The sequence below is a fragment of the Sinocyclocheilus rhinocerous genome, unplaced genomic scaffold (genome assembly GCF_001515625.1).
Source record: "Sinocyclocheilus rhinocerous isolate Xijiao unplaced genomic scaffold, SAMN03320098_v1.1 scaffold1167, whole genome shotgun sequence".
Taxonomy (NCBI): Eukaryota; Metazoa; Chordata; class Actinopteri; order Cypriniformes; family Cyprinidae; genus Sinocyclocheilus; species Sinocyclocheilus rhinocerous.
The window spans coordinates 653997-678732 of NW_015648750.1; the positions used below are offsets into that span (position 1 = coordinate 653997).

Below are 24736 nucleotides of genomic sequence, written 5' to 3' on the forward strand. Positions count from 1 at the left end.
TTATGAGTCAAAGATGCTCCAGTGTCAGATTGTTTTGTTTGAGTTCTTATTGCATCTACTTATCAGCTTGTGTGGCTGAGTTTTGAAAATGTTATCATAGGGTAGGTAATGAGATACCAACCAGAAACTCTATGTACTACACAGCAGAGGCACTAAGTTAAGACTACTTCATAGACAAAAGTCAGAAAATACAGATGAAAGTACAGTTGTGCTCATGGATATCTTGTGCATTTACTACTAAGTGGCTCAAAGCAAAACTCTGAATAATCAAATATTTTATGGTATTAATGTGACAAACTTCCAGTTATTAATTCTCAAAAAGTGCTTCTGTCGACCCACAAGGCAAACTGATAAAGCTAGCTGTGATGAAAACCAATTCAGTCAGGATCTCTTAAGTCAAAAAGAAAACCACAGACAAGTCTTTAAGTCAACTTTTTTATTGGCATGTTTACTAAAGTTACATTTGGCGGTATGGCTCTGTTCCAAGTTCCCTGTCCTTTTCATGAGCTCCATGAAAGCCAGGACAGGGAAACAGCAGTCGCTTCAGGGGCAACCCTCCTATTTTAAGAATAGGAGAATAGCACAAAAAATAAACCAACAGACCATACCAGGCAATCCTCCCTTGCTCTTCCTGCTAAAGAAGAGCCAGCAGAGGAACCAAATGAGCGTTGCCGGAAGCCAAATTTTTTATTATTTTTTTTTTATTATTTGCTTTAAAATAGCCAATTAACTATGTGAAGTCAGCATAAGAAATGAAGATGGAGTAATAAATATTTATAAAAGTAAACACACCCAATAGTTACTGAAGCCATACATTTATTTTAAACCCTTATTAGGGAGCTGCACTCATAGCTTTTTGAGCCTCAAGGATGGCTCGAGCGTCGGGTCGGAGGTAACGTTCATAAGCAACTGACGACCATCGCCCCATGGCCTTCAAGGTAGAGATAGGAGTTAAGGAAGATGCAGTTGTCGCAGCCCCTATGCACAGAGAATGAGCTGTGTAGCGTTCTGGGGGAAGACCACAGTATTGGCAGAGAAGGCAGAGACGGGAGGCAAACCAGGCTCGGGACATAGGCTTTTCCTCCTCTGTGGAAAACAATGGGTCCTGCGAACCAGCTTGTGGACGGCTTCTCAAGTAGGCCAGCATGGAAGATAGAGGACAAAAAACTGAGTTTAGCGCTGAAATGCAATGGGAAGTCGACTAGCAAAAAATCATCTAAGAGATGAAGTACAAATGGCAGTTTGCAGTTATTGAGAAGAATCCAACATAGCGCCTCTGATAGTGTATCAAATATTTTTGGACTACTGCGACAGCCGAAGGTGAGCCTAACCGAAAAATACAACTTATTTCTCCATTTAACACCAAATAAATGCCATTGTGATGGATGTAAAGGCATGACTTTAAAAGCGTCTGATATATCTGCTTTTGTGAGCCATGCACCCCGACCTGCTTTTTTTATGAACTTGATTGCATCCTCAATGGTAGCGTAGAACAGAGAAAAAGGAGCTAGAGGAATGAGACTGTTAACACTTTGAGCTGCATCGTTATGAGGGGCGGATAGATCAATAATTAAACGCTTTTTCCTTGAATATTTACGAGTCGCGATACTTATAGGATTAATTCGGTAGTCTGGAAAGGGAGGATCATCAAATGGCCCAATCATAAATCCTTTCTTAACCTCCTTCTCTAACAATGAATTGACTATTTCAGGCTCGTTTAAAGCAGAAATCAAGTTTTTACAGACTAGAGAATAATTAGGCATCCAGGACAACCCTGCGATAAAACCTTGAATAAGACCAGTTATTAGGTAATTGACATAGCACAGAAAGAACTGAAGTGAGACCAAGCAGAGTCGTACATTTTTAATGTAGTTTTAGCCAGACCATTACGCATATAGTGAGCTGCAGAGTGCAAATACGATTGAAAGGTCATGTCTAGTCTAGTACGGTTTGGCTGAAAGAGGGACAGACCAGGCTGGATGGTGCTGCCTCCGGGCACAGGAGGTGGAATTTCTGAAATTCAAACCAAGACAAAGAATCAGCGATTTGGTTGTTTAAGCCAGGAATGTGAGCAGCCCAAACACTGAAGTTACCCAATACAGATATCCAAGTAAGGTGAGCATTTCACATGACTTCTCTAATGCGATTTAATTTCTCTGAGGGCAGGGAGGCTTGCATTAGGTTAGAATCTAATGTGATGCCCAAGAATTCAATGGTTTTAAGGGGACCTAGTGTTTTCTCCTCAGAAAGAGGAACACCCAAATTGTTGAAGGTGCACTTTAGCGCTGAAATGCAATGGGAAGTCGACTAGCAAAAAATCATCTAAGAGATGAAGTACAAATGGCAGTTTGCAGTTATTGAGAAGAATCCAACATAGCGCCTCTGATAGTGTATCAAATATTTTTGGACTACTGCGACAGCCGAAGGTGAGCCTAACCGAAAAATACAACTTATCTCTCCATTTAACACCAAATAAATGCCATTGTGATGGATGTAAAGGCATGACTTTAAAAGCGTCTGATATATCTGCTTTTGTGAGCCATGCACCCCGACCTGCTTTTTTTATGAACTTGATTGCATCCTCAATGGTAGCGTAGAACAGAGAAAAAGGAGCTAGAGGAATGAGACTGTTAACACTTTGAGCTGCATCGTTATGAGGGGCGGATAGATCCATAATTAAACGCTTTTTCCCTGAATATTTACGAGTCGCGATACCTATAGGATTAATTCGGTAGTCTGGAAAGGGAGGATCATCAAATGGCCCAATCATAAATCCTTTCTTAACCTCCTTCTCTAACAATGAATTGACTATTTCAGGCTCGTTTAAAGCAGAAATCAAGTTTTTACAGACTAGAGAATAATTAGGCATCCAGGACAACCCTGCGATAAAACCTTGAATAAGACCAGTTATTAGGTAATTGACGAAACCGCAATTAGGGTGATTTCTCAACGCCTGACCCAGCTTTGGGACGTTGACTGGGGTTGATGGTTTTATTTATTTTTCTCCTTTTTCATAAAGCGGGTTTGTCTCGGTATATCACACAGATTTGGGGTGGCCGTCTCCACAGTAACTACAAGCATGAACATTTACAATTATAGAATTTGCAAACATTTTCATTAAAATTATAACACAGTGGAGTGGCAAATGGCATCACCTTAGGATCAAGCTGCAAGCTTGAGCCAGGCTTAAATATTTTTACAAGGTTGACATCATTACCTGCGATGATTTGGTTTCTCAAATGATGGGAGATTGCAGCAGTCGGCGGAAAGAATGGAGAGCCATTGGACAAGGGAACTGCACTTCCCATTGTCCTTCGCGGGAATGTCGTCAGAATGACGTCATCAACCTGTTGCTCGGCTCCAGGTAGTCGCACAGTGGTTGACGCGGTGTTCGAAGAAGCCGGCCCAGGGAAGAGGAGATTTCCCGAAATCCTGGATGCTGAGCTGGACTCCAAAGCTTGGATTCTAGAGTTCATGTCAGAGATCGAAGACTGGATACTTGACAATGCTGACAACACTGGATCGTTGTTTTGGATCGTGGAGTGGCTTGATCGGGCTGAGCTGGAAGGACCACATGCCCGTTTGGGTGCACCAGTTGCTGAGGTGGAAGCCGGCTCGAGGTTTTTCCTTTTCTGCATATTCTTCTTGCCGGAGGTTGGAGGTGGCGAGTGGGGAGCTGGGACATCAATACTTTCACAAAGCAAGGTAAACATTTCCTCATGAGTAGCTCCGGTCGGAACCGGAATATGGCTCTTAAACAGAACTTCCAATATCTTAGGCAGAGGCCAGTCGCTAATGCCGGGAGGACAAGAGGATTTACTTGACAAACGAGTGCTCCGACGGACAGAAACATTGTTCTTGTCGCGAATAGCTTCCTCTGTTTGGCTTTGATGTTGTTGAGATTCTTCGATTGATTCAACCCACGGGTCTTCGTCATTAGCGGCAGAAGGCATGATAACCAGTTGGGTGAATAACGTTAAAAACAAGCGAAATTTCATGGTACGGCAACATACATGAAGGTCTTGCAAGCAGCGTAATAGAGGAAGCAGCAAAGCAAGCAGACAAATGCCGTGTTTAAGTAAGGCGCCCTGTTTGAGATTTGCCAATTGAGAGCTTAGGAGTCGGATCAGCTGATAGGGGCCGGGTTTGAATTTCGCCAGTCAGCTGATAGCGGAGCTTGACTACGAGGCCTGCCTGAACTAACGCAGAATGCTTGATTTATGTTGTTGTCCCATGTCGCCTGTGCGTGGACCTAAAACTTGCCCACTGAACTGAAGAAAACACTGCAAAGACTACAACTAACAGTCAAATAGCATGTAAGTTTTATCGAAACACATGCTTCCTGATGTCGAAATAACTCTTCATAACAGCAGGTGGCAGTAGTCTGTATTCGTCATTCAAAAAAGGAAACCAAAACTAGGACTGCAGATATACAAACCATAAACAAAGCAACACTTGCTTACCATTTTGAATACGAACCATGTTGATTAGCTGGTCTTCACATTCTTCATGTCACAGCTTCGCAGTCTTACAATGACCACCATGTGTGCATGATCATGAAATCCACAAGACTGTAAAACTGAAAGTATACTTCTCTTGTCCGCGTTCCATTCAGGCTCGCAGACAGTCCATGTGACGTTTTTGTCATCAGCACAGTCCACTCTGCAGTCCGATTTCCGATTTCTGAAAAACCATCCGATTTTTGTGATTCATGTGCAAGTGATTTAAGTGCTCAAAAACAAAAGGTCCACTTGGCAGTGCGCATGTGCAGAACAGGTCAATCCGTGCTCACGGTCAGTAGAGTATATGCACCAAGCAGGGTGGGACCGAGAGCCGAGGGAACAGAGCGAGTGCAGACCAGTTTTTGTCCATGCAGACTTGTCCAGCTACAACAGTGTATGTGCAAGTGATTTGAGAGCTTGAAAAGAATGGTCCACTAACCGAGTGCGTCCATCCACACTCACAGTCAATGGAATATACTTTGAAAGACTTGCATGCTCAACTGTGTGCAAGACGAAGCGGAACCCAGAAAATTAAGTTTAGCATTCAATGAGAGGCTAAAGGCTCCAACTAAGTTCTGGCAGTGTTGTAAACATTGTGTCGCACTCCTCTTACAGCTGGAGTGCACTGTAAGGACAGGAGTCCTCAACTCTGTGTGTAATAGGTGTGAAATCTTAGGTCCTGCAGAGTTTAGCTCCAATCTTGATCAAACTCACCTTCCTGTAACTTTCTAGTAATCCTAAAGACCTTGATTAGCTTGTTCAGGTGTATTCAATTAGGGTTGCAGCTAAGATGAGAGGCTAAAGGCTCCAACTAAGTTCTGGCAGTGTTGTAAACGTTGTGTCGCACTCCTCTTACAGCTGGAGTGCACTGTAAGGACAGGAGTCCTCAACTCTGGCCCTTGAGGTCCACTAGGTGTAATAGGTGTGAAATCTTAGGTCCTGCAGAGTTTAGCTCCAATCTTGATCAAACTCACCTTCCTGTAACTTTCTAGTAATCCTAAAGACCTTGATTAGCTTGTTCAGGTGTATTCAATTAGGGTTGCAGCTAAACTCTGCAGGAAAGTGGACCTCGAGAACCTCGAGGACCTTGAGAACCCCTACTGTAGTCAAGTAAAGTCACCTTTATTTATATAGAGCTTTGTACAATACAGATTGTGTCAAAGTAGCTTCACAGTGTTAAACTGCAAAAACGTGTGCTAATAATGCAAGAGGACAATAGAAAACAGTCAGTTTATCAGTTAAAGTCAGTTAATTGTTGATTCATCGTCTAGTCAGTTCAGTTCAAATAGTATGTGCACTCAAGTCGACAATATTGCCAGAAATTATATGTCCCCAACTAAGCAAGCCAAAGGCGACAGTGGCAAGGAACTAAAACTCCATCGGTGACAGAAATGGAGAAAAAAACCTTGGGAGAAACCAGACTCAGTCGGGGGGCCAGTTCTCCTCTGGCCAGACGAAACCAGCATGGTGTGGTTTAATTCCAGGCTGCAACGCAGGGTGTCCCATTTGTAATTTTGGTTTTCAGAAGGGTGTATGCAAGTACCACATTTGTGGCCGCACTGAGGTAAGCTCTGCAACTCACTTCTACCTAACAGTCAAAGCATCATTATGTGTCGAAAGTGTAGACTTGAAGAAAGACAAAGAGGGTTAATGCCATGACACACAAAACTGACATCAAAGAACTCGTAGACGGGATCTGACTAGTCCGATGCTGCGGTACACACAACTAAAACTGAGCTGACAGACACTTGGTGATGGCCTGACGTTGGCTGATGGCCGACTGTTGGCTTGGTGTGTCATAGTCTTTAGGGTGTCACTTGGGACAGGGCCAGTATACTTCCCTTTTTAGTCAGTGTGATGTTATTTTCATCAGCAGCACAGTTCGCTCATGTCTCTGCACAGTGTCTAAGCACTTGAAAAGAAAGTAGTGTGTAGTGTGCACACACTGGATGCTTCCATCCGTGCTCACGGTCAATAGAATATACTTTGAAAGGCTTATGTGGAATGTGAAAAATTAAGTATACCTGGGCCTTTACTTGATGAAAAGAGAGAGTCCTCTAGTTTTGCATTGCTTCCTGAAGGGGGCACCTCCTTTTGATCCATGCATGATCATGCAACAACAATGGAAGTTCAGCAGCCCCTGTGATCTTCCAGAGCCATGGTTGGGACTCCAAAACGGGGGCCTTCATTATATATTGACCTCCAGTTGGTCCATGAGACAAACAACCCTTGTGATGTTTCAGAGGAGCACTGGGGGATCGCATTGCATGGGTCAGTGATCCTGGCTGGATGGAAATTTTGAGTTATCCATCAAGATTTTAAAAATTTGTTAATGACAAATATCTAACTGTGAAATTATCAGTTCAGTTAAGAAATCAATCCTGTATGGCGCTGTGGAACATTTCTCTGATGATTTTGACGTCAAGACAGAACTTTTGTTCTGTCTCTTTTGTTCCGTGGTATGATATGCTAATTACACTATCAGCACCTTTGAGAGGGAATAGTCTACAGCAGCTAATAGATTACACGTTAAAAAAGTGAAATCCAATCCATTTGCCTACTCACAGGGCCTCCTATTGTGAGAAGTGGGCATGGAAATGGGAAACAAACAGGGGTGTAGGGATGATTCAAAAGATGATTGATCACCCAAAAAGTGAGGGGAGGAACACTATATATGACCCCTTTAAGTAACTAACTGATATAATTCTTGAGAGTTATATATCAGATAGGCAGGCTATACATGTTTTAACATGTCACCCCACATTAAAAGAAAAAAAAAATCACAATAATGTCAAAAGGACAAATAGCATGTCATACTTGACATGCCTAATACAACCATACTATAAAATAAGCATCATAAATTCTCTTAAAATTCGTCTTCCCACAAGTGGCAAATGCTGTCAGTAACTGCAATATGCTGTTAATTAATTTTTATTAAGATATAGACCTTAGTCGGGGTAGCACTATATTTTGTTTTTGACAGGAATGAAAATGAGGCTGTGTACAGTGCATTCAGTGGGTTGTACTGTTGTTTAACAGCATGCCAATTGTTCAGCAGACAAAACGTCTTTCAAATAAATGCATGGAAGGCTATGCAGAAAAAATTTTGAAAGTTGTGAGTTTCTAAAATTATGATTCTTATTTTCAGTACCATTATAAAGACTGTAAATCTATCCCTCACAGCCTCATTTTAAATTTATAATGGCAATAATTAATAAGGTACACTCTTGTTTGAACCCATTTATAGGCCTCATTCATTATTGGCATCATAAATAATCAATTATATATATTTATACAACAGTTCTTTCTGGTCCTCAAATCTGATTGGCTTTGTTTTTTGGAACACAAAAGGAGAAATATAGGTTCATTTAATGGCAGTGAATCGTGACCCACCTTTCAAGGATGCAGAAGTATCCCAAAATAATCTCTTGCAATCTCTTGTGCAGAAAAAGAAAGAAGTCAAGATGAGAATAGGTGCATAATCTCAAGACAAAAAACAAATATGACTCAAGCTCAGATAGCTAATCCTGAGCTGTGGCGCCCTCTCGTGCTTCATAACAGACTTGTCTACTTTCACACGTAAAGAGAGTCAGAGAAGCCCTTAAACCAGAGTTAAACTTAATAGGTGTGAAATCTTATGAAAGAAGGACAGACACATTTATATCCAAATACTAATTCATCTGAGTTAATAAAAATAGTATTCTGTTATGTTGCTTCTCGAAACCCTATATTGTAAAAGACATGTCGATGTGTTTTCTGCTCTCAGTGTGAACTGTAAAAACACACATGCTGCTTTCATGTGCAGTATGAAACAGACTGTAGCTATTCAGATGAAAGACATCAGGAAGAGAACCGTCACGTGTCATGTGGCATTTATTTGCACTGCAAACATTCAAGTGTTCAAACATTATTTCACCTAAAGAAAGTAGATGAACAACACAGGTTACTGCAAAACTGACTAGCCATTTTGTTCATGCTTTTATCCAAAGCCATTTATACTGGTTCAGTTGCAGTAACCTGAGTTGAAGAGTGTCGATTGATAGTGACCGTTAATGTGTAACTTCTTGAAGCACAGTCTTATGTTCTTTTCAAAGCAGATGGGAAATGAACATCATAAAGATGAGACACACACACACTCCAGTCACTGTCACGACTAAATCAGATGTTTCCTGCATTGAAAGGGGATTGTGTGAAACTGTAGGCTGTTGATTCTCTGTTCTGGTTTCCATTGGACTGTCGCTGATTTCTTGCCCGCCAAGTTCACCGTGTCTCTCTGATGATTGGCTGGCTGACAGGTACAGTGCAGAGTAACATGCTGATGGTAAAACAAATGAAAGTGTAAGAAACTAAAATGACTTAGTTAATAGGTTTCTAAATCAATTGACTGATTAATCATTTTTCAGCTGACTCGATATTTTAACATGTCTGTAGTCATATGGACCACTTTGATCTTTTTTGGAGTGAGAGGGTGGAAATTATCATGAAAAATGTCTGTTTTAGTGGTGGTGGATGTTTTACCCAGAAGAGTTCGTAACAGCACAGCAAATACAAAAACCATGAGTGAGGCGAAAATCCCGCCGGCCAGCGGCAGCTGAACAGAGCTGTGTGTGAAGTCTCTCCACGCTCGCATCAACTCCATCCTCCACAGGACTAATGAGCATGGAGTCACGTCCCCCTCCTCAAACACCCTGCACCTGCAGGAGGAAGAGAGAGCAGATTCATGCACCTGTGCACACACAAACAGGTGCGTTCGCTTGTACTTGACTTCCATTGACTGGCATTGTTCTTAAAGTCAACATGAATTGAGAATGGGCCCTGTTTACTTTTTTAGTGCACATTACTAGTCTTTTTGTGAATGATTTACTGGCGCATTTTATTCCAAGGAAAAACTGTTTACATAAAATTAAACTTTCTGTCACTAAAACTATTTTTTTTTTCCAGCAGAAAAGACCTTATTAATAACATATTTTCTAAAACATAATATACAGAATAAAATATCTAAAATTATGTAAAAATAAAAAGCATTAAACATTTTAACCCCTTAACTGTCACCCCCCATTTTTTTAAATAGGCATGCAGGTGCACTATCCAAACTTAAATTGTTGTAATTTATGAACACTTTGGAAAAATCAGCAGATTATCGCAAAAGTGGAATTTTTTCAAAAAATGTAAGTATCAAAAAGAGCGCCAAGCGCCCCACAAGGTGGGACGGTGACAGTTAAGGTTAATTAACCAATAATATGATAGCCTAGCATCCATATTCCAAAACCATACTAAATACTTTCAAGTTCCACAAATGTGTGACAAATATTACCTGTCAAAAGTTTGGGTTCGTAAGATTTTTAAAAAATGTTTAAGGCTGCATTTATTTGATAAAATACAGTAAAAACACAGAAATATTGTGAAATATTATTGCAATTTTAAATAACTAATAATTAAATAAATAAATAATTTTGTATTTCACTATATTTTAAACTATAATTTATTCCTGTGATCAAAGCTGTATTTTCAGCATCATTACTCCAATCTTCAGTGTCACGTGATCCTTCAGAAATCATTTTAATATGCTGATTTGCTGCTTAAGAAACATTTCTGATTATTATCAGTGTTGAGAACAGTTGTGTTGCTCAATATTTTTGTGGAACCGTGATACTTTTTTTTCAGGATTCTTTGATGATTTGAAATTTCAAAGGAACAGCGTTTATTTCAAACAGAAAGCTTTTGTATTATAATGGTGTCTATTGTCACACACAGAAGACAAATGTGATGCGAATGTCTTTTAATTTTGTTCGTAATCAAGGTTCTTCAAATTTGTACAAAATCTTCACTTTTTACTAGTTTTAGAGATTTTACTATAAGGACACTTTCATAAATTTGGCCTATATACTTTAGGTTACGCTACTATAGCTATAGCTGAATAACTATGTACAGACACATACCATACTGTAACAAATACCAATGCTACATGAATAATGAGGGGGAGGGGGGGGATCAACCACCACTGAATAATATATTATATTTTCAGGCCAACAAGTATACAAGCATCCCGAAGGTTTTGACAATATTTCACGAAGCAATGCACAACATACACATACACTTGTTTTGCACCATGTTTTGCATAATTCAAAGCAACCGCAGAGCTCAAGAGCTTTCTTCAATAAACACATGAGAAACTAACAAGCAAATGTCAGACAGCATAAAGCACACAAACCTGGATAATAGATTTGCCACCACAGCGCTCCGGCTCACACTGTGTGCTGCTGAGAGTCCCATCTGATCCAGAATGATGTCAGGAACGTCATAACCATCTTCAATTAACATGGCCAGATTAAAGAGGCCCTGACGATTCACACAAACTATTATCAGCACATGCATACATTGAATTTAAAAATATATATTCTAAAGAAGACATTTGATTTGATGTTGATGCATTTAGATTTCTGTAGGATTCCAAAATCTAGAGTCTGCTTTGGACAGTGTGTGTGTGTGTGTGTGTGTGTGTGTGTGCGTGCCTGGTATTCCCTATGTTATTAGGACCAAATATCCCCACATGTATAGTAATACCAGTAAATTTTGAAATTTTTGGGGATCCCACAAGGAAAACTGCTTATAAATCATACAGAATGAAGTGTTTTGAAAATCTAAAAATGCAGAATGTTTTGTGTGAGGGGTAGGTTTAAGGGTAGGGTTAGGATAAGGAGATAATACAGTATGTACCGTATAAAAACCATTACACCTATGGAATGACCCCATAAAACATGGAAACCTGTGTGTGTCTGTGTGTGTGTGTGTGTGTGTGTGTGTACCTGAGCACTACCATGCACTGCTGCTGTACTGTACATGTGCATGGCCTTCACCACATCAGCTAGTTCACTGTAATAATCCCCCATCCGCAACAAACCTGCAGAAGGCAGAGAAACAGGAGTATATAAAGGCAGAAAGAGAGAGAGGGAGGTGGACCAAGATAATTATTATGGCTGTAACATGTAAATATCACTGGGGCACCAAATATTTTTATTGTGCATCATTTAAAATCAGGCTGTAATTTGTAAATATTTTGAACTGTGTATATTTTGGATGCACAAAATGCTGGATACGAAATGACATTTTATTCCACAACCGTCATTTCCACTTCAGAATGAAACGTGATTTGAGATGTGGTAGAAATTACATTTGTTCATCACAGATCAGGGTAAAAATAAATAAATAAAAATATTAAATAAAATGTGAATGAATTGAGGCAAAGCCATAAAAGAGAAGTAGCTGTATGTTAGTGTCACTGCTCTGCAGGGGCTCACCAACTTCCAGAGGGATGTGATTGTAGGTGGAGTAGTTGTGGTACCTCCACTGGCAGGCAGAACTGTGACCTAACACCTAGAAACACACATGAAACAATGGGGTAAAAAAACAACAGTCAGGAAATTATAGGCTTGAGATGGTTGGACTGGCAGATTTTGAGACACTGTTCACCTCGCACAGATGGGCAGCATTGTGCTGTGCCACACCGAGACCAATTTCTGCTAGCATGGCATATTTCACCAACGCTTCATGCCTTGAACAGACAAAAAAGTCACACAAACATTCAGAAATATTACTTTTTCTTCTGTGTAACACACAAAAAAAGTTATTTTCAATAATGTGCTGGTTCTTAATTCCTTTAAAATATTTATGGGCAAAAAAGAAGTATCCAGCTCCATCTCTGAGAGCCTAATGGGTGGAGTTATGTTTAAGGATAGGGTTATGGGTGAGGTGTGGTTCGAAGTGTCTAGCTCCACCTATTGGCTCTGCAGTGAGCAGCCTCTCTAAAAGGGGCCCATTTGACTTGTGTGTTTTCGGAAGTTTTGTCAAGTCATATGACCCCCTCGAATACAAGACAGTACATCTCAAGGGTTTTATCCAGGAAATGGATAAATGGATGGATGCATATAGGGATGGATGGATGGATGGATAGTGCTGAGTAGATTACTTACTGAATACAAATTACAAGATGAAAATTGTAGTTAGTAATGTAATCCATTACATTAACACATTTTAGGTAATACAGCATCTGACTACTATTTGATTACCTTCAGATTACTTTTGACCTAATTCATTTATCACATTGATCTAAATAGTATATTCTTGTACCATATTGATCTAAAAATTTAAAGAGAAAAAAATATATTCCATTTTTTGTCATGAAGCACATTAAACATTACATTACATCGGGGTTTCCAGTGGTTTGCAAAATAATTGCAGGGGGTTTGTAAATTAACGAAAAGCTAATAATTAATTAAATCTTAAAAATGTTAAATGAAAAGAAATAAATAATATAAATAATTGTAACCGTCTGACTAGTGGTCAATCTGTGTGTGCATTTCTACAAAACCGGAAGATGAATATATATATAATCAAATAGGAAAAGACAAAAGATACAAAAGAAGAATTAGAGTGAATCAATGAATTATGAATAATTTTCTGCTGTTTTGTGAATATTAAGTAGTCATGTAATTAATAAAAATGTAACTGTAGTCTGATTATGATTATTTTTAAAATGTAATATAATCTAATTACAAGTATTTATTTTCTGGAATCTGGTTATGTAATCAATTATCAACTATCCAACACTGTGGATACATGAATGCATGGATGGATGGATGGACGGACGGACGGACGGATGGGTGGATGGATGGACGGATGGGTGGATGGATGGATGGACGGACGGACGGACGGATGGGTGGATGGATGGACGGATGGGTGGATGGATGGATGGACGGACGGACGGAGATGGATTGATGGATGGATGTTGGATGAATGGATGTATGAAGGGATGGACGGATGAATGGAAGAAGGCGTGGATGGATTTTGGGATGGATGGAGAGGTGAAGGGATGGATGGATGGATGGATAGATGGATGGATAGATGGACAGGTGAATGGATAAATGGATGGAGGGACGGACGGACGGGTGGATGGATGGATGGACAGTTGAATGCATGGATGGATGGATGGACGGACGGTTGGATGGATGGATAGATGGATGGATGAAAGGACAGGTGAATGCATGGATGGATGGATGGACAGACGGACGGACGGGTGGATGGATGGATGGACAGTTGAATGCATGGATGGATGGATGGACGGACGGTTGGATGGATGGATGGATGGATGGATGAAAGGACAGGTGAATGCATGGATAGATGGGTGGATGGATGGATGGATGGATGGATAGATGGGTGGATGGATGGATTGATGGATGGATGTTGGATGAATGGATGTATGAAGGGATGGACGGATGAATGGAAGAAGGCGTGGATGGATTTTGGGATGGATGGAGAGGTGAAGGGATGGATGGATGGATGGATAGATGGATGGATAGATGGACAGGTGAATGGATAAATGGATGGAGGGACGGACGGACGGGTGGATGGATGTTGAATGAATGGATGTATGAAGGGATGGACGGATGAATGGAAGGCGTGGATGGATTTTGGGATGGATGGAGAGGTGAAGGGATGGATGGATGAATGAAGGGACAGATGGATGGGTGGATGGATGGATGGATGGAAGAAGGGATGGATGGATGAATAAAGAAATGGATGGATGGATGGATGGATGGATGGATGGATTGATAGATGTACAGTATGAAGGGATAGATCTCACCATGATCCTCTTTGATAAGTTTGAAGAGCGTCTTTAACCACGAAGCCCAGGTGCCCATTCATCTCACTGACTCGCTTCAACAGCCTGAAGAAACGGAGAAACCCAACAAAAAGAGAAAAACATATTAAATACTGATCTATCCATCAGATGACCCTGACATTTGCATTTAGATGTTTTGTCAAATCTGTCAAACTTGTCACTGCTTTTCCAGTAAATGATCAGTCCATGTGTGGTGGCAGTTGTACTTATTGAAGTCATTGAAGGATTGTTAAGAGAAGAGTTCAGGTAGAAGGATATATGAGACTGACATACAGCACAGCTTTGTCTTGATCTCTTGGCACTCCTTGTACGGCTCCAGTGGAGAGAAACAATGCCGACTGCACAGCGCCGTCCACGTGACCCCGCTGAGCCGCATGCAAGAAGTAGTGGAATGCAGCAGTCTGTAAAAGCATTGTGATCAATACACTGTAAACTCAAGCCATAAAATGTTAAACTGTAACTATCCATTGAAGGTTAAAGGCATAGTTCACCCAAAAATTTTAATTTGCTGTTAGTTTACTCACCCTCAGTCCATCCAAGATGTAGGTGACTTTTTTCAGTAAAGAAGATTTTTAGCTAAAATTCTGTTCTTTGATGATTCATAAAATCAAGTCAGCAGCTGCCCATTTTTGATAATTAAAAAAAGCATATCAAGGAACACAAAATTAACACCTGTGGCTCCTGATGATATATTGAGGTCTTATGAAACGAAACGATCGGTTTGTGCAAGAAACTGAACATTATTAACAGCATTATTACCTGTAATCCAGAGCCTCAGGCAAACGGTCCGGAGTGATGTTCGGTTTGTGAATTAATCATTCTTTTGAAGTGGTTCTTTTTGGTGAACTAGTTGAACCAGGTCACCAAATCGGACTGAAGTGTCTGAAACAGTTCTCGGCTCAAGCAGCACATATCTACAAGTTACTCAATCAAAACTCACTTTCAGACATGAGCCAAAATACAGGCGTATATGATCCTTTGATGCTGGTTTTTCCCAAACTCAGCGATCCAGTTATTCCAACAGTCACTGAACTGAGAAAATAGTTCCGACTTGGACCGAAGAACCAGTTCATGGAAAAGACTCGTATTTCCCTGTTGCCTGAGGCTCTGGATTACAGGTAATAATGTTGTAAATAATGTTCAGTTTCTTGCACAGACCGATCGTTTCGCTTCATAAGACCTCAATATATCATCAGGCGCCACAGGCATTAATTTTGTGTTCCTTGATATGCTTTTTTTAATCAAGTTACTCAATCAAAACTCACTTTCAGACATGAGCCAAAATACAGGCGTATATGAACCTTTGATGCTGGTTTTTCCCAAACTCAGCGATCCAGTTATTCCAACAGTCACTGAACTGAGAAAATAGTTCCGACTCGGACCGAAGAACCAGTTCATGGAAAAGACTCATATTTCCCTGTTGCCTGAGGCTCTGGATTACAGGTAATAATGTTGTAAATAATGTTCAGTTTCTTGCACAGACCGATCGTTTCGCTTCATAAGACCTCAATATATCATCAGGAGCCACAGGCATTAATTTTGTGTTCCTTGATATGCTTTTTTTAATTATCAAAAGTGGGCAGCTACTGGCTTGCATTATATGAATCACCAGGTTTCAGCTAAAAAATCTTCTTTTCTCTTCTACTGTTGAAAAAAGTCACCTACATATTGGATGGCCTGAGGGTGAATATATTAACAGCGAATTTTCATTTTTGGGTGAACTATTCCTTTAAATGTGCGACCTCTGACCTCATTCCTGTCTGGTTTGTCAGGATTGTCACCATTTAACTGGTAGACGCCCACATTGAAGAGCCCATCAGAACTGCCGTTCTGAGCCGCTAACTCAAAGTATCGAAAGGCCTTTCTTCCATCCTTTACTATGGTACTGTAGTACCATCCGAGGCCATTCAGAGCTTCTACAGAACCCTGAGAAAAACACATATGGCCCATTATAGAAATCACAACACTTCCACACACAACCACACACACACGCGCTGATACTCGTGCGCTCACCATGTCGGCAGCTTTCTCCAGAAGCTCAAGGCCAAGCGTCCGGTTCTTCTTCACTCCTGTGCCCTGTTCAAGCACAAAAGCAAGCAGTTGTTTCTACATGACGGCCAGTCTTGAAAGTATCTATAGATACACCATTTTACATTTATTTTCCTAATCTTGTGTCAGGAGTTTCTACTTATACAAAACAAGCATGTGTGCCCTTTTTACAATGCAAAAGCTAAAAGATATGGCTCAAGAGATTTCCATATAACCCGTGGATCACCTTCAGAAGAAGAATGGCGTAGTCGTACATGGCGGTGGGATCGACCATCTGCAGGGCGCTTCTGGTATACCACATGACTGCTGCGGGAATGTCTTTCTCCACCCCGTTACTGCCCCAAAGATGCATCCTGGCCAGAGTTTTCTACAAGAAACACCAGCCCACAACCGTGTTACAACAGCTGAGAATCTCAAATGAAGAAACAAAAGGTACCTTTGCTGACAATTATCTGTACCATTATGGGGACATTGTGTTACCATATTCCATAAAACCCAGGTTGTCGTTATCATCTTCGGTTTTGAACATGATTTGGCTTTTAATGAGAAATTATTAGTATAAAGAGTAGCTTTTCATCCTGTCATATTTTTACATAACCTTTGTAGTTTTGTTTAGAATTATTGCACAAACACAAAGTGGGGTCACAAAGTCACGAAAGTATATCTATTCATTCATTCATTCATTCATTCATTCATCTTAAACTGAAAATAAACTGAAAATAAAGTTTCCAAAGAAATGTAAATATCTGTCGTAGACCCTGGGCCCCAGTTCTAGTTTTTATGACATTCTTAAGAAAGCTCCTACATGCACTTCTTGAAAGTTCTCAAATATTTTCTTTGATATAGGCCCTATATGTTTTTTCTCAAGAATAAAATTACAGGCTTTCCCTATGAGAATTTTAAACAAATTGGAGTTTATCCAATCTTTAAGAAATAATTTACAATGACTTTTCAGAACATTCTTTTCAAAAATGTGAATTCTTAATGCTTAAGTATTTTTGTAAATGCACTATATTCTTAACATTTTTAGAAATTAGAAAATAAGAAGGCAACAGTTTAGAAGACTTTAATTCTTTTTGTGAATCTGGCCCCAGATCTTCATCCACTTCAACAAACCCTCACTACATTTCCTAAACCAGAAGAATTGAAGTCAAAATTTCAAGTTTAACTTGAGAGATACCCAAAGACAAAGAGAGATCATGAGAAAGTGAGGATAAAAAGTGAACACCTGAGACTCTACATCTCCTCTGTCAGCCTGGTGTTTCAAATACTGCACAATGTCACCCAGCTCGCCCGTTTGAGTGTGGAGTTCATTGTCATTGTTTAAATGAACATGTTCTGTGAGAGTTTGCTGCAGAGAAGAGACACATTTAGACAAGATTACTTCACATCAAAACAATCAGACAGTTCCAATATTTCAATAACAACCAACATAACACACTTCAGGAGTGTCATTTTTCTAAATATTTGACTGTGCTTGCTGATAAACAAGATACTGAGCCACTTTTTTATTATGCAAATGAGCATTTGCAAATTGAAATCCTTTAGGTTCTGTATTCAAATTAACTGCATTTTCATGACTAAAACCAAATTTCATTTAGTGCCTAATTTAGACAAGCATGTTTGTTAAACTGAATTAATGGAATTATGAAGAATTTAGTATGTTTCACTAAATAACATTCTAAATTGATATGGTCTTTCTGGTAGAAATGCAATCTTTGTGTTTAAGTTTGTTTGAAAAACAATGTTTTGAAAAACATTTTTCAACAGAATTTTTGATTTCATTGTCAAATGTTGTAACTACTAAAAATGTTCTTGAGGTTTTACCATATGGCAGCATCAATTAAGCTTGCCATGTAATAAAACAGTTATTGTAATGTTTTTTTTTTTTTTTTTCTGCCCCAATAATAAAAACAAGAGAAATAACACATCTGCATGCATTGCTCATCTCAGTACATAAATGTGTAACTCACCAAAGAGTCTTGTACTTTATCGCGGTCGATGCTGGTCTGTTTGCCGATGTTGGCGTAGTACCCGTAAGCTGTGTTCTGGTCTTTGGGGAAACCGTCCAGACCCTGCATGTGCTTGTATCCCAAATGCATCAGAGAGAGACGGTCATAAGAGACACAGCCTATCAACCCTTGTGGAATTCCCCAAGGAAGATGTAATCTTGAAGAATTACAGTTCCCAACTCTCACTGAAAAAGACCTATCCGTAAGATAAGATTCAAACCATTTCAGCACATTGCCTTTTAGGCCGCCCCAATGTTCAAGGCACTCAATTAAAATCCTATGGTCTACCATATCGAATGCCGCACTAAGATCAAGCAGAATTAAAATAACACATTTGCATGCATTGCTCATCTCAGTACATAAATGTGTAACTCACCAAAGAGTCTTGTACTTTATCACGGTCGATGCTGGTCTGTTTGCCGATGTTGGCGTAGTACCCGTAAGCTGTGTTCTGGTCTTTGGGGAAACCGTCCAGACCCTGCATGTGCTTGTATCCCAAATGCATCAGAAAAAAAAACAAGATCTCACCACTGTTTATTTGTTTTTTCATCTTTAGTTCACTATCCAAAACGAAGCCCAAGTCTTTCACATGGGTTTTCATAATGCCAGCCAGGTGCGTTGAATTTAAACACTGAGTCACTTCTGCTGTGTTCTGGTCTTTGGGGAAACCGTCCAGACCCTGCATGTGCTTGTATCCCAAATGCATCAGAGCGAGACGGTCATCAGAGACACCGCCTATCAAACTATAGACATGACCCTGAGAAAAAGATGTTATCAACAGTTCAAGGTCAAACTTTGACGCTGTTATTGCTGTATCAATCAACATGTGTATCTGGCGGCCCTGTGTCTGTGTTTCTCCTGTAGCTCTTGTCCTTGCTTCTATTGCAGTGTCTCTGGTTTTGTAGCTTTTTATCAAATTACTACTCAAGTCAACATAAAACAAAAGAAAGGCTACAACACTAGCCTAAAACAATGCTTAAATAGCTATTGGGCTAACGGTTACCATTAATATGCTAGCCTATCGATAAGACTAGGTGACGTCATCCAAAGAGAAAGAGGTTTTTAGAGGCAGTTATTAGTTAGTTAAGCAATTCAGATGAAAGATTATGGAGGCAAACATTTTCTGTTTGGAAAATTGTGCACTGATGTATCATTCGCAATAAAATCAAGAATATATAAAAAATTTGTCATCATTTACTCACCTTCATGTTGTTCCAAACCTGTAAGACTTTCATTCATGTTCAGAACACAAATGTTTTTATGAAATCTGAGAGATTTCTGTCACTCCATTGACAGTCAATGCTACTACCACTTTGTTCACAAGTTTGTTCACAAGTAGTCTTTTAAAATTAAATACATAAACATTGATCAGCGAACAAACAGAAGCTCAACAAAACTTGCTTGACACACAAAAACTATGGAAGGTGGATGGGGTCAAAACTCTTTAAACAGTGAAATTTGATGGTCAACACACTGTTTGTCTGCATTAATGCCACAACACACACAGCAGACAATGAAGTTGCTGTATCTGAGACTATATTTGCATATGTGATGCGATGGTATGGTGGTATATACACACACAAACATCAGACATCATGTTTATTAATGAAGAACGTGGTAATGGTACGCATGCAAACATCAGACGTTATATTTGTTTATGAGGGATAATGTATTGGTACGGTGTGTGTGATGACAGTCTTATGACATGGTTTTTAATTTCCTTTTTAGTTGTTTAGTTCAGCGTACTTTCTCGGGTAGTAAAGTCTTCATTTACATTATAACATTAATTAATTTAGCACAGTAGATATCAGTAAAGCAATGCTGCAATAATCTAAAGAAAGAATTAATATGTGGGTAAATCTCGAGGTAGGTCTGCTTTATAAAGTATCACATGTTCAAACACCACCAGAATGTGTGCGTTGAGAGATACATTCAAATTCATTGTCTTAATATGGTAAAACTGTGCCTCTTTACACGTACTAAGGCACAAACTGATGCCTTAACAAGGCCAGAATGTGCGTGTCTACACATACAAAAGAAACCAGTATTAAAGCGGACAAACAGTGCATGTTGATACGGTGACATTTCACACGCTCCATGTAAAGAGTTTTGGCCCTGTCTGCCTTCCACAGAAAACAATCCTCATTGGTTCTTGTGCTGCGTAACACACATAGACTGTAAAAAAAAGATGGACGAAGCGTCTCCACTTCCGTCCACTATTGAGAAGTGAAGCCAAAACATCCCAGTATGGCCACTGTCATCTTGCGCCAATGACGTCATTTGGAGCCTGTGTCTGCACAGTAATAACTCATTTGGAGCCAAAGACTGCGCAGAAAACGAACTTATTAGAAAAACGAACACTTGAACGTACGTCAGTGTGATAAGAACTACCTAAAATGATGGAAACCATCTTTGGGTAAGTGTAATTCGATTTTTCAGTTTGGCTTACCCCCCATTTGTTTACATAGAGAGGGTGAGGTTATGACCTATACTGCAGCCAGCCACCAGATGGCGGTCGAAATGTTTTGGCTTCACTTTTCAGGACGTGTGCGACACACTTGGTAGCGCATGAGAATAAACCTCACTGGTTCATCAAGCAAACATGCTTGATCTTCTGTTTGCCATAACTTATGTGTGCGTTGATTAAAGGGGTCATATGATGTTGCTAAAAAGAACATTATTTTGTGTATTTGATGTGAATGAAAGCATAAATTCAATTTGTTCATCATATAAAGTGATCGAGTCTCTTCAGAAAATTTGGACTAAAAAGTTCTGTTCATATGGATTCATTTTAAAATCTCTTTATGAACATTTTGAAGCGTCAAAGTGGTAGTTGCATTGACTGTCAATGGAGGGACAGAAATCGCTCAGATTTCATTAAAAATAACTTCATTTGTGTTCTGAAGATGAACGAAAGTCTTACGGATTTGGAATGACGTGAGGGGAGTACATGATGACAGAATTTAAATTTTTGGGTGAAATATCCCTTTAAGAATGTAAATATGGTCAATTTTGATTTCAGGTGGACTTCAAGATGAATTACGCTTCCACTGCATGGCTCTTTTATAATGGCTGTTGAATGCTCAGGTGTTCTGGTTCCCACCTGCTCCAGGTCCACCGGGACACCCAGGCCGGCCAGGTGCAGGGTAGCGAGCAGAAGAGAGGCGTGCTGGTGACCCCAGCAGGAGGACACCTGAAGCTGCTGAATAATAGTGGACAGGAGATCCAGACCGCCGGCAGATTCCTCTGCTTTAGCTATTGTCTTTACCGCATCCTGGTAAATCACTCGGCCTAGACATAGCAAATGTCTGCTGCTGTTGCACAGACCTGAGGAACAGAGGAACTTTTCCACCAAAATCATCATAGCTCACATTATAAAGGACCACATTAAACCACTGCTACCTGTTATGAGCTCCTGGTGTTCTTCTAGAAGCCTCAGGGTGAGGTTGAATCTTCTTTGCTGGTCCCACGACCAAGTTTGTGTACATTTCCTACGATCAAACTTCCTCTTAATGTCTCCATAAAAACACTCACAAACATCTGATGACCAAAAACACAAAGTCTTTAGGAACTGTTCACCCAAAATTAAAACGTTGTCATTGTTTACATTGTTTGTACATTTTGAAGAGCCAACACTCTCAAAAGCCGTTTAAGCTGGTACTCCAGCATACCAAGTTTGTTGCCATTAATAACAAACTCTTTAATAAGAGCTTCATAACAAAGCTCTTTTTTCTACATAATAAAGTACTTGCTCCTCAGTGCGTGAAAATGAATCGCAAAAACAAACTTTGTAATGTTATGGGAGGTGATTATACCAAATCATTTGGTATTTGATCTATTATGGTCAAGTTCATATTAACTGACCTCTAGAGATGTCTCGGTTTTGTCTCAATGCTTGCAGATAGTCTTCAGTAACCCGTCTCATTTCCTCACAGTGTCTGTGGAGTCTGTCCAGCTCCTTTAGCGTCCTAACAGGGGACAGGGGGTTTGTCACCTTGAATAGAAATTATATAAGATATTATCGCATAAGAATGTCTGAATGTATGCTGCTTCATGTGATTATTATTCACACACAATATTTTTTTTATATGCATTTATCTATTGATAAGAGAGGACTCACATATTCTGAGCCTAAACGATAGTATTTGATTGGTCCAATATAGCCATGAATCCCCTGCATGTAGCTGCATCCACCAATCACAAAATATCCTGATGTGTCATTTAATTGAACTGGCTGACGAAAACTGAAAGAAAGAAAGAAAGAAAGAAAGAAAGAGGTTTCACTTAACATGAACTACACTATAAAAAAAATGGTTGTAGAAAGTTAAAAAAAACACTAAATAAATACATGAATAAATACATAAATAAATTTAGTTGGACGTTTGCCTAAAACCTTGCCTAAAAAATTGTCATTGGAACAAGACAATATACTTACATTAATTAGAATTATATTTTATTCTCTGAAAACAATATCTTAATATTTTATTCAATTTATTTATTGGTTAAATTAATATTATATTATATGAATATTATTATTTTACTGGAAACAACACTTTCTGTGGGAATCGAACCCAGTATTTTTTATTTTATTTTGTTTTTATTTTTTATTTTTTTGTGTAGATGTGATGTTGGGACTTACTCAAAAAGATGAGTGATCTCCAAAGTCTTTCCTGCGGGTAAGATCTTTGTAATTGTGAGTTTTGCCTGACATGAGAAAAACAGCCAAGAGTTCAGTTTCTTCTACATTCACACATAAATGTTGCTTCATCAGTTGTGCCTCTGTATGTATTAGGGGTGTAACGGTACATGTATTTGTCCCAAGCGGTCACGGTATGGACGTCACGGTTTGGTTCATGCAGTCAGACGACGAATACATTCAGTCATAGGCAATCAATCTAGAAGTAATGTAATGCTAACCTCCAAAACAGGAAAGAGCAGAAGAAGAGACGATCTATGTAACAACCCAAAACAAGAACGGCGAGTTCAGATAACACATAAAAGCTCAAAGAACTGCCTGCTTGTTTTAAATGAGCAGTGTGGGAAAGTTTTGGGGTTCCAGAGATGCACCGGTCGAGCGGCTATGATTCAGAAAAATTTGGTTTTTAGTTTCATTTTGGCTGATCTCTATTCCAGAATTGAACACAAACTGCATTAATTTCCCAAAATTTGTGTGGAAATATTATAAGTCTGCAAACAGGATGCCAACGAGGTCCGTACTGAACCATGACTTCTGTGTACCGTTACACCCCTAGTATGTATTGAGTGTAACTTATCTAAGAAAAGTGCACATGACTGCATATGAATATAGCTGATGTACCTCTGACACCTGAAAGAAGATGTCCAGACGGATCCAGGTATGGAGGGGTAAAGCTGCGTATGCTGTAAACGCCTGCTCCTCTCCAGCAACCAATTGCACCTGCACCACTATATCACCTGAGGACCAAGACATATTGACACGTGCATGTCACGTACATAACAACTTGTATTTCATTCTGTTTCTCATACAAAGCTATTGTCTGGCTTGAAATATAGCTCATAACATGTACATCAGATAAACATTCTTTTTGCTAAAAAAAAAATTTTGTGTTCCACAGCAAAAAGATACTGGTTTGAGCAACACAGGTTTTTATTATTATTTTAGAATGTTCTAGACGTGGCTGAACTATTCCTTTATATATGCTAGAGTTTTTTCTTGAAGTGAGGTCATATGATGGAATGCGCCCTGACTGTCTTACCTGTGTCAGACAGCATAATGAGAGGACTTCCATAGTTCCTGTGTTCATTGACATGCCTGATTATTCCACACACAGACTGGTTGCACCAGCTCAGCAAGTACAGCCACACTGACAGCGTCACACTGCAGAGAGCAGATGATGGGAGCTTCAAACATGACGGGCCAACACCCTCTTTAAATTCAACATCACATCATCAGGACAGTAAGCACATATGAAGTGCTTATAGTGAGCACAGTAATGTTAGTTATGTTATCTCATATTGCATCTAAAAGAATAGAACAGGAATTTGAGATTTCCATTAAAAAACCGCAGTGTTAGAGATAATGTAGAGGTTCTACAACTAGCCCAGTATTATTAAGGTGTTCTGAGTGGTTTCTAGGGTGTTGGTAGGCATTATGGTTGATAGGGCCCACAATGTCTAGCAATGTTTTAATTACAGTTGTCAGGCTGTAGTTAAGAGTCAGTTAAACATTCAGTGTGATTGTAAGGGTGTTGCCAGAGTTGTTTCTATAGCATTATAGGGTGTTGCTAATGTACTCTGAGTGATGACTAGGGTGTTACTAAGGTATTCCGAGTGACGACTAGGGTGTTGCTAAGGTATTCCGAGTGACGACTAGGGTATTTCTCAGGTATTCCGAGTGACGACTAGGGTATTGCTAAGGTTTTCCGAGTTACGACTAGGGTGTTGTTAAGGTATTCCGAGTGACGACTAGGGTGTTGCTAAGGTATTCCGAGTGACGACTAGGGTATTGCTAAGGT

The 24736-nt window shown here is 39.6% G+C and overlaps 2 protein-coding genes across 3 annotated transcripts in view; both read right to left on the reverse strand.

Moving 5' to 3' along the window:
* Window positions 1-8364: 8364 nt before the first annotated feature.
* On the reverse strand, window positions 8365-18739 carry LOC107710235 (protein sel-1 homolog 3-like). 2 transcript variants are annotated; one of them, XM_016514972.1, is made up of 13 exons: window positions 18619-18739; window positions 17459-17581; window positions 16457-16597; window positions 16195-16257; window positions 15931-16107; window positions 14455-14582; window positions 14143-14226; window positions 11973-12054; window positions 11801-11876; window positions 11309-11403; window positions 10714-10841; window positions 9021-9196; window positions 8365-8817 (listed from the first exon to the last, which is right to left on the reverse strand). In XM_016514972.1, exons 1-13 carry the CDS (start codon window positions 18724-18726, stop codon window positions 8591-8593), a joined length of 1608 nt encoding a protein of 535 aa, XP_016370458.1. In that variant the 5' UTR covers window positions 18727-18739; the 3' UTR covers window positions 8365-8590. The 2 variants fall into 2 exon arrangements, with proteins under 2 accessions (XP_016370458.1, XP_016370457.1); XM_016514971.1 differs by lacking the exon at window positions 18619-18739 and adding an exon at window positions 18204-18338.
* A 27-nt stretch (window positions 18740-18766) lies between these two features.
* Window positions 18767-24736, reverse strand: part of LOC107710232 (protein sel-1 homolog 3-like) — a 10104-nt gene continuing 4134 nt past the window's right edge. The window contains exons 4-12 of the mRNA XM_016514968.1: window positions 23978-24099; window positions 23560-23675; window positions 22882-22946; window positions 22363-22486; window positions 22107-22236; window positions 21645-21782; window positions 21346-21569; window positions 18883-18999; window positions 18767-18772 (exon numbers count right to left, since the gene is read on the reverse strand). Of these exons, the coding sequence (XP_016370454.1) occupies window positions 18767-18772; window positions 18883-18999; window positions 21346-21569; window positions 21645-21782; window positions 22107-22236; window positions 22363-22486; window positions 22882-22946; window positions 23560-23675; window positions 23978-24099 (1042 nt within the window). The remainder of the gene's footprint in view (window positions 18773-18882; window positions 19000-21345; window positions 21570-21644; window positions 21783-22106; window positions 22237-22362; window positions 22487-22881; window positions 22947-23559; window positions 23676-23977; window positions 24100-24736) is intronic.

Excerpts from the sequence above, each read along its gene's own strand:
- LOC107710235 (XM_016514971.1), bottom strand. The coding sequence starts at position 18,332 with ATGCATTTGGGATACAAGCACATGCAGGGTCTGGACGGTTTCCCCAAA. Across the intron at positions 17,582-18,203 it reads ATAAAGTACAAGACTCTTTG|CAAACTCTCACAGAACATGT; the intron begins GTGAGTTACACA and ends TCTTCTCTGCAG. Across the intron at positions 14,583-15,930 it reads ACAAACCAGACAGGAATGAG|ACTGCTGCATTCCACTACTT; the intron begins GTCAGAGGTCGC and ends ATGCTTTTACAG.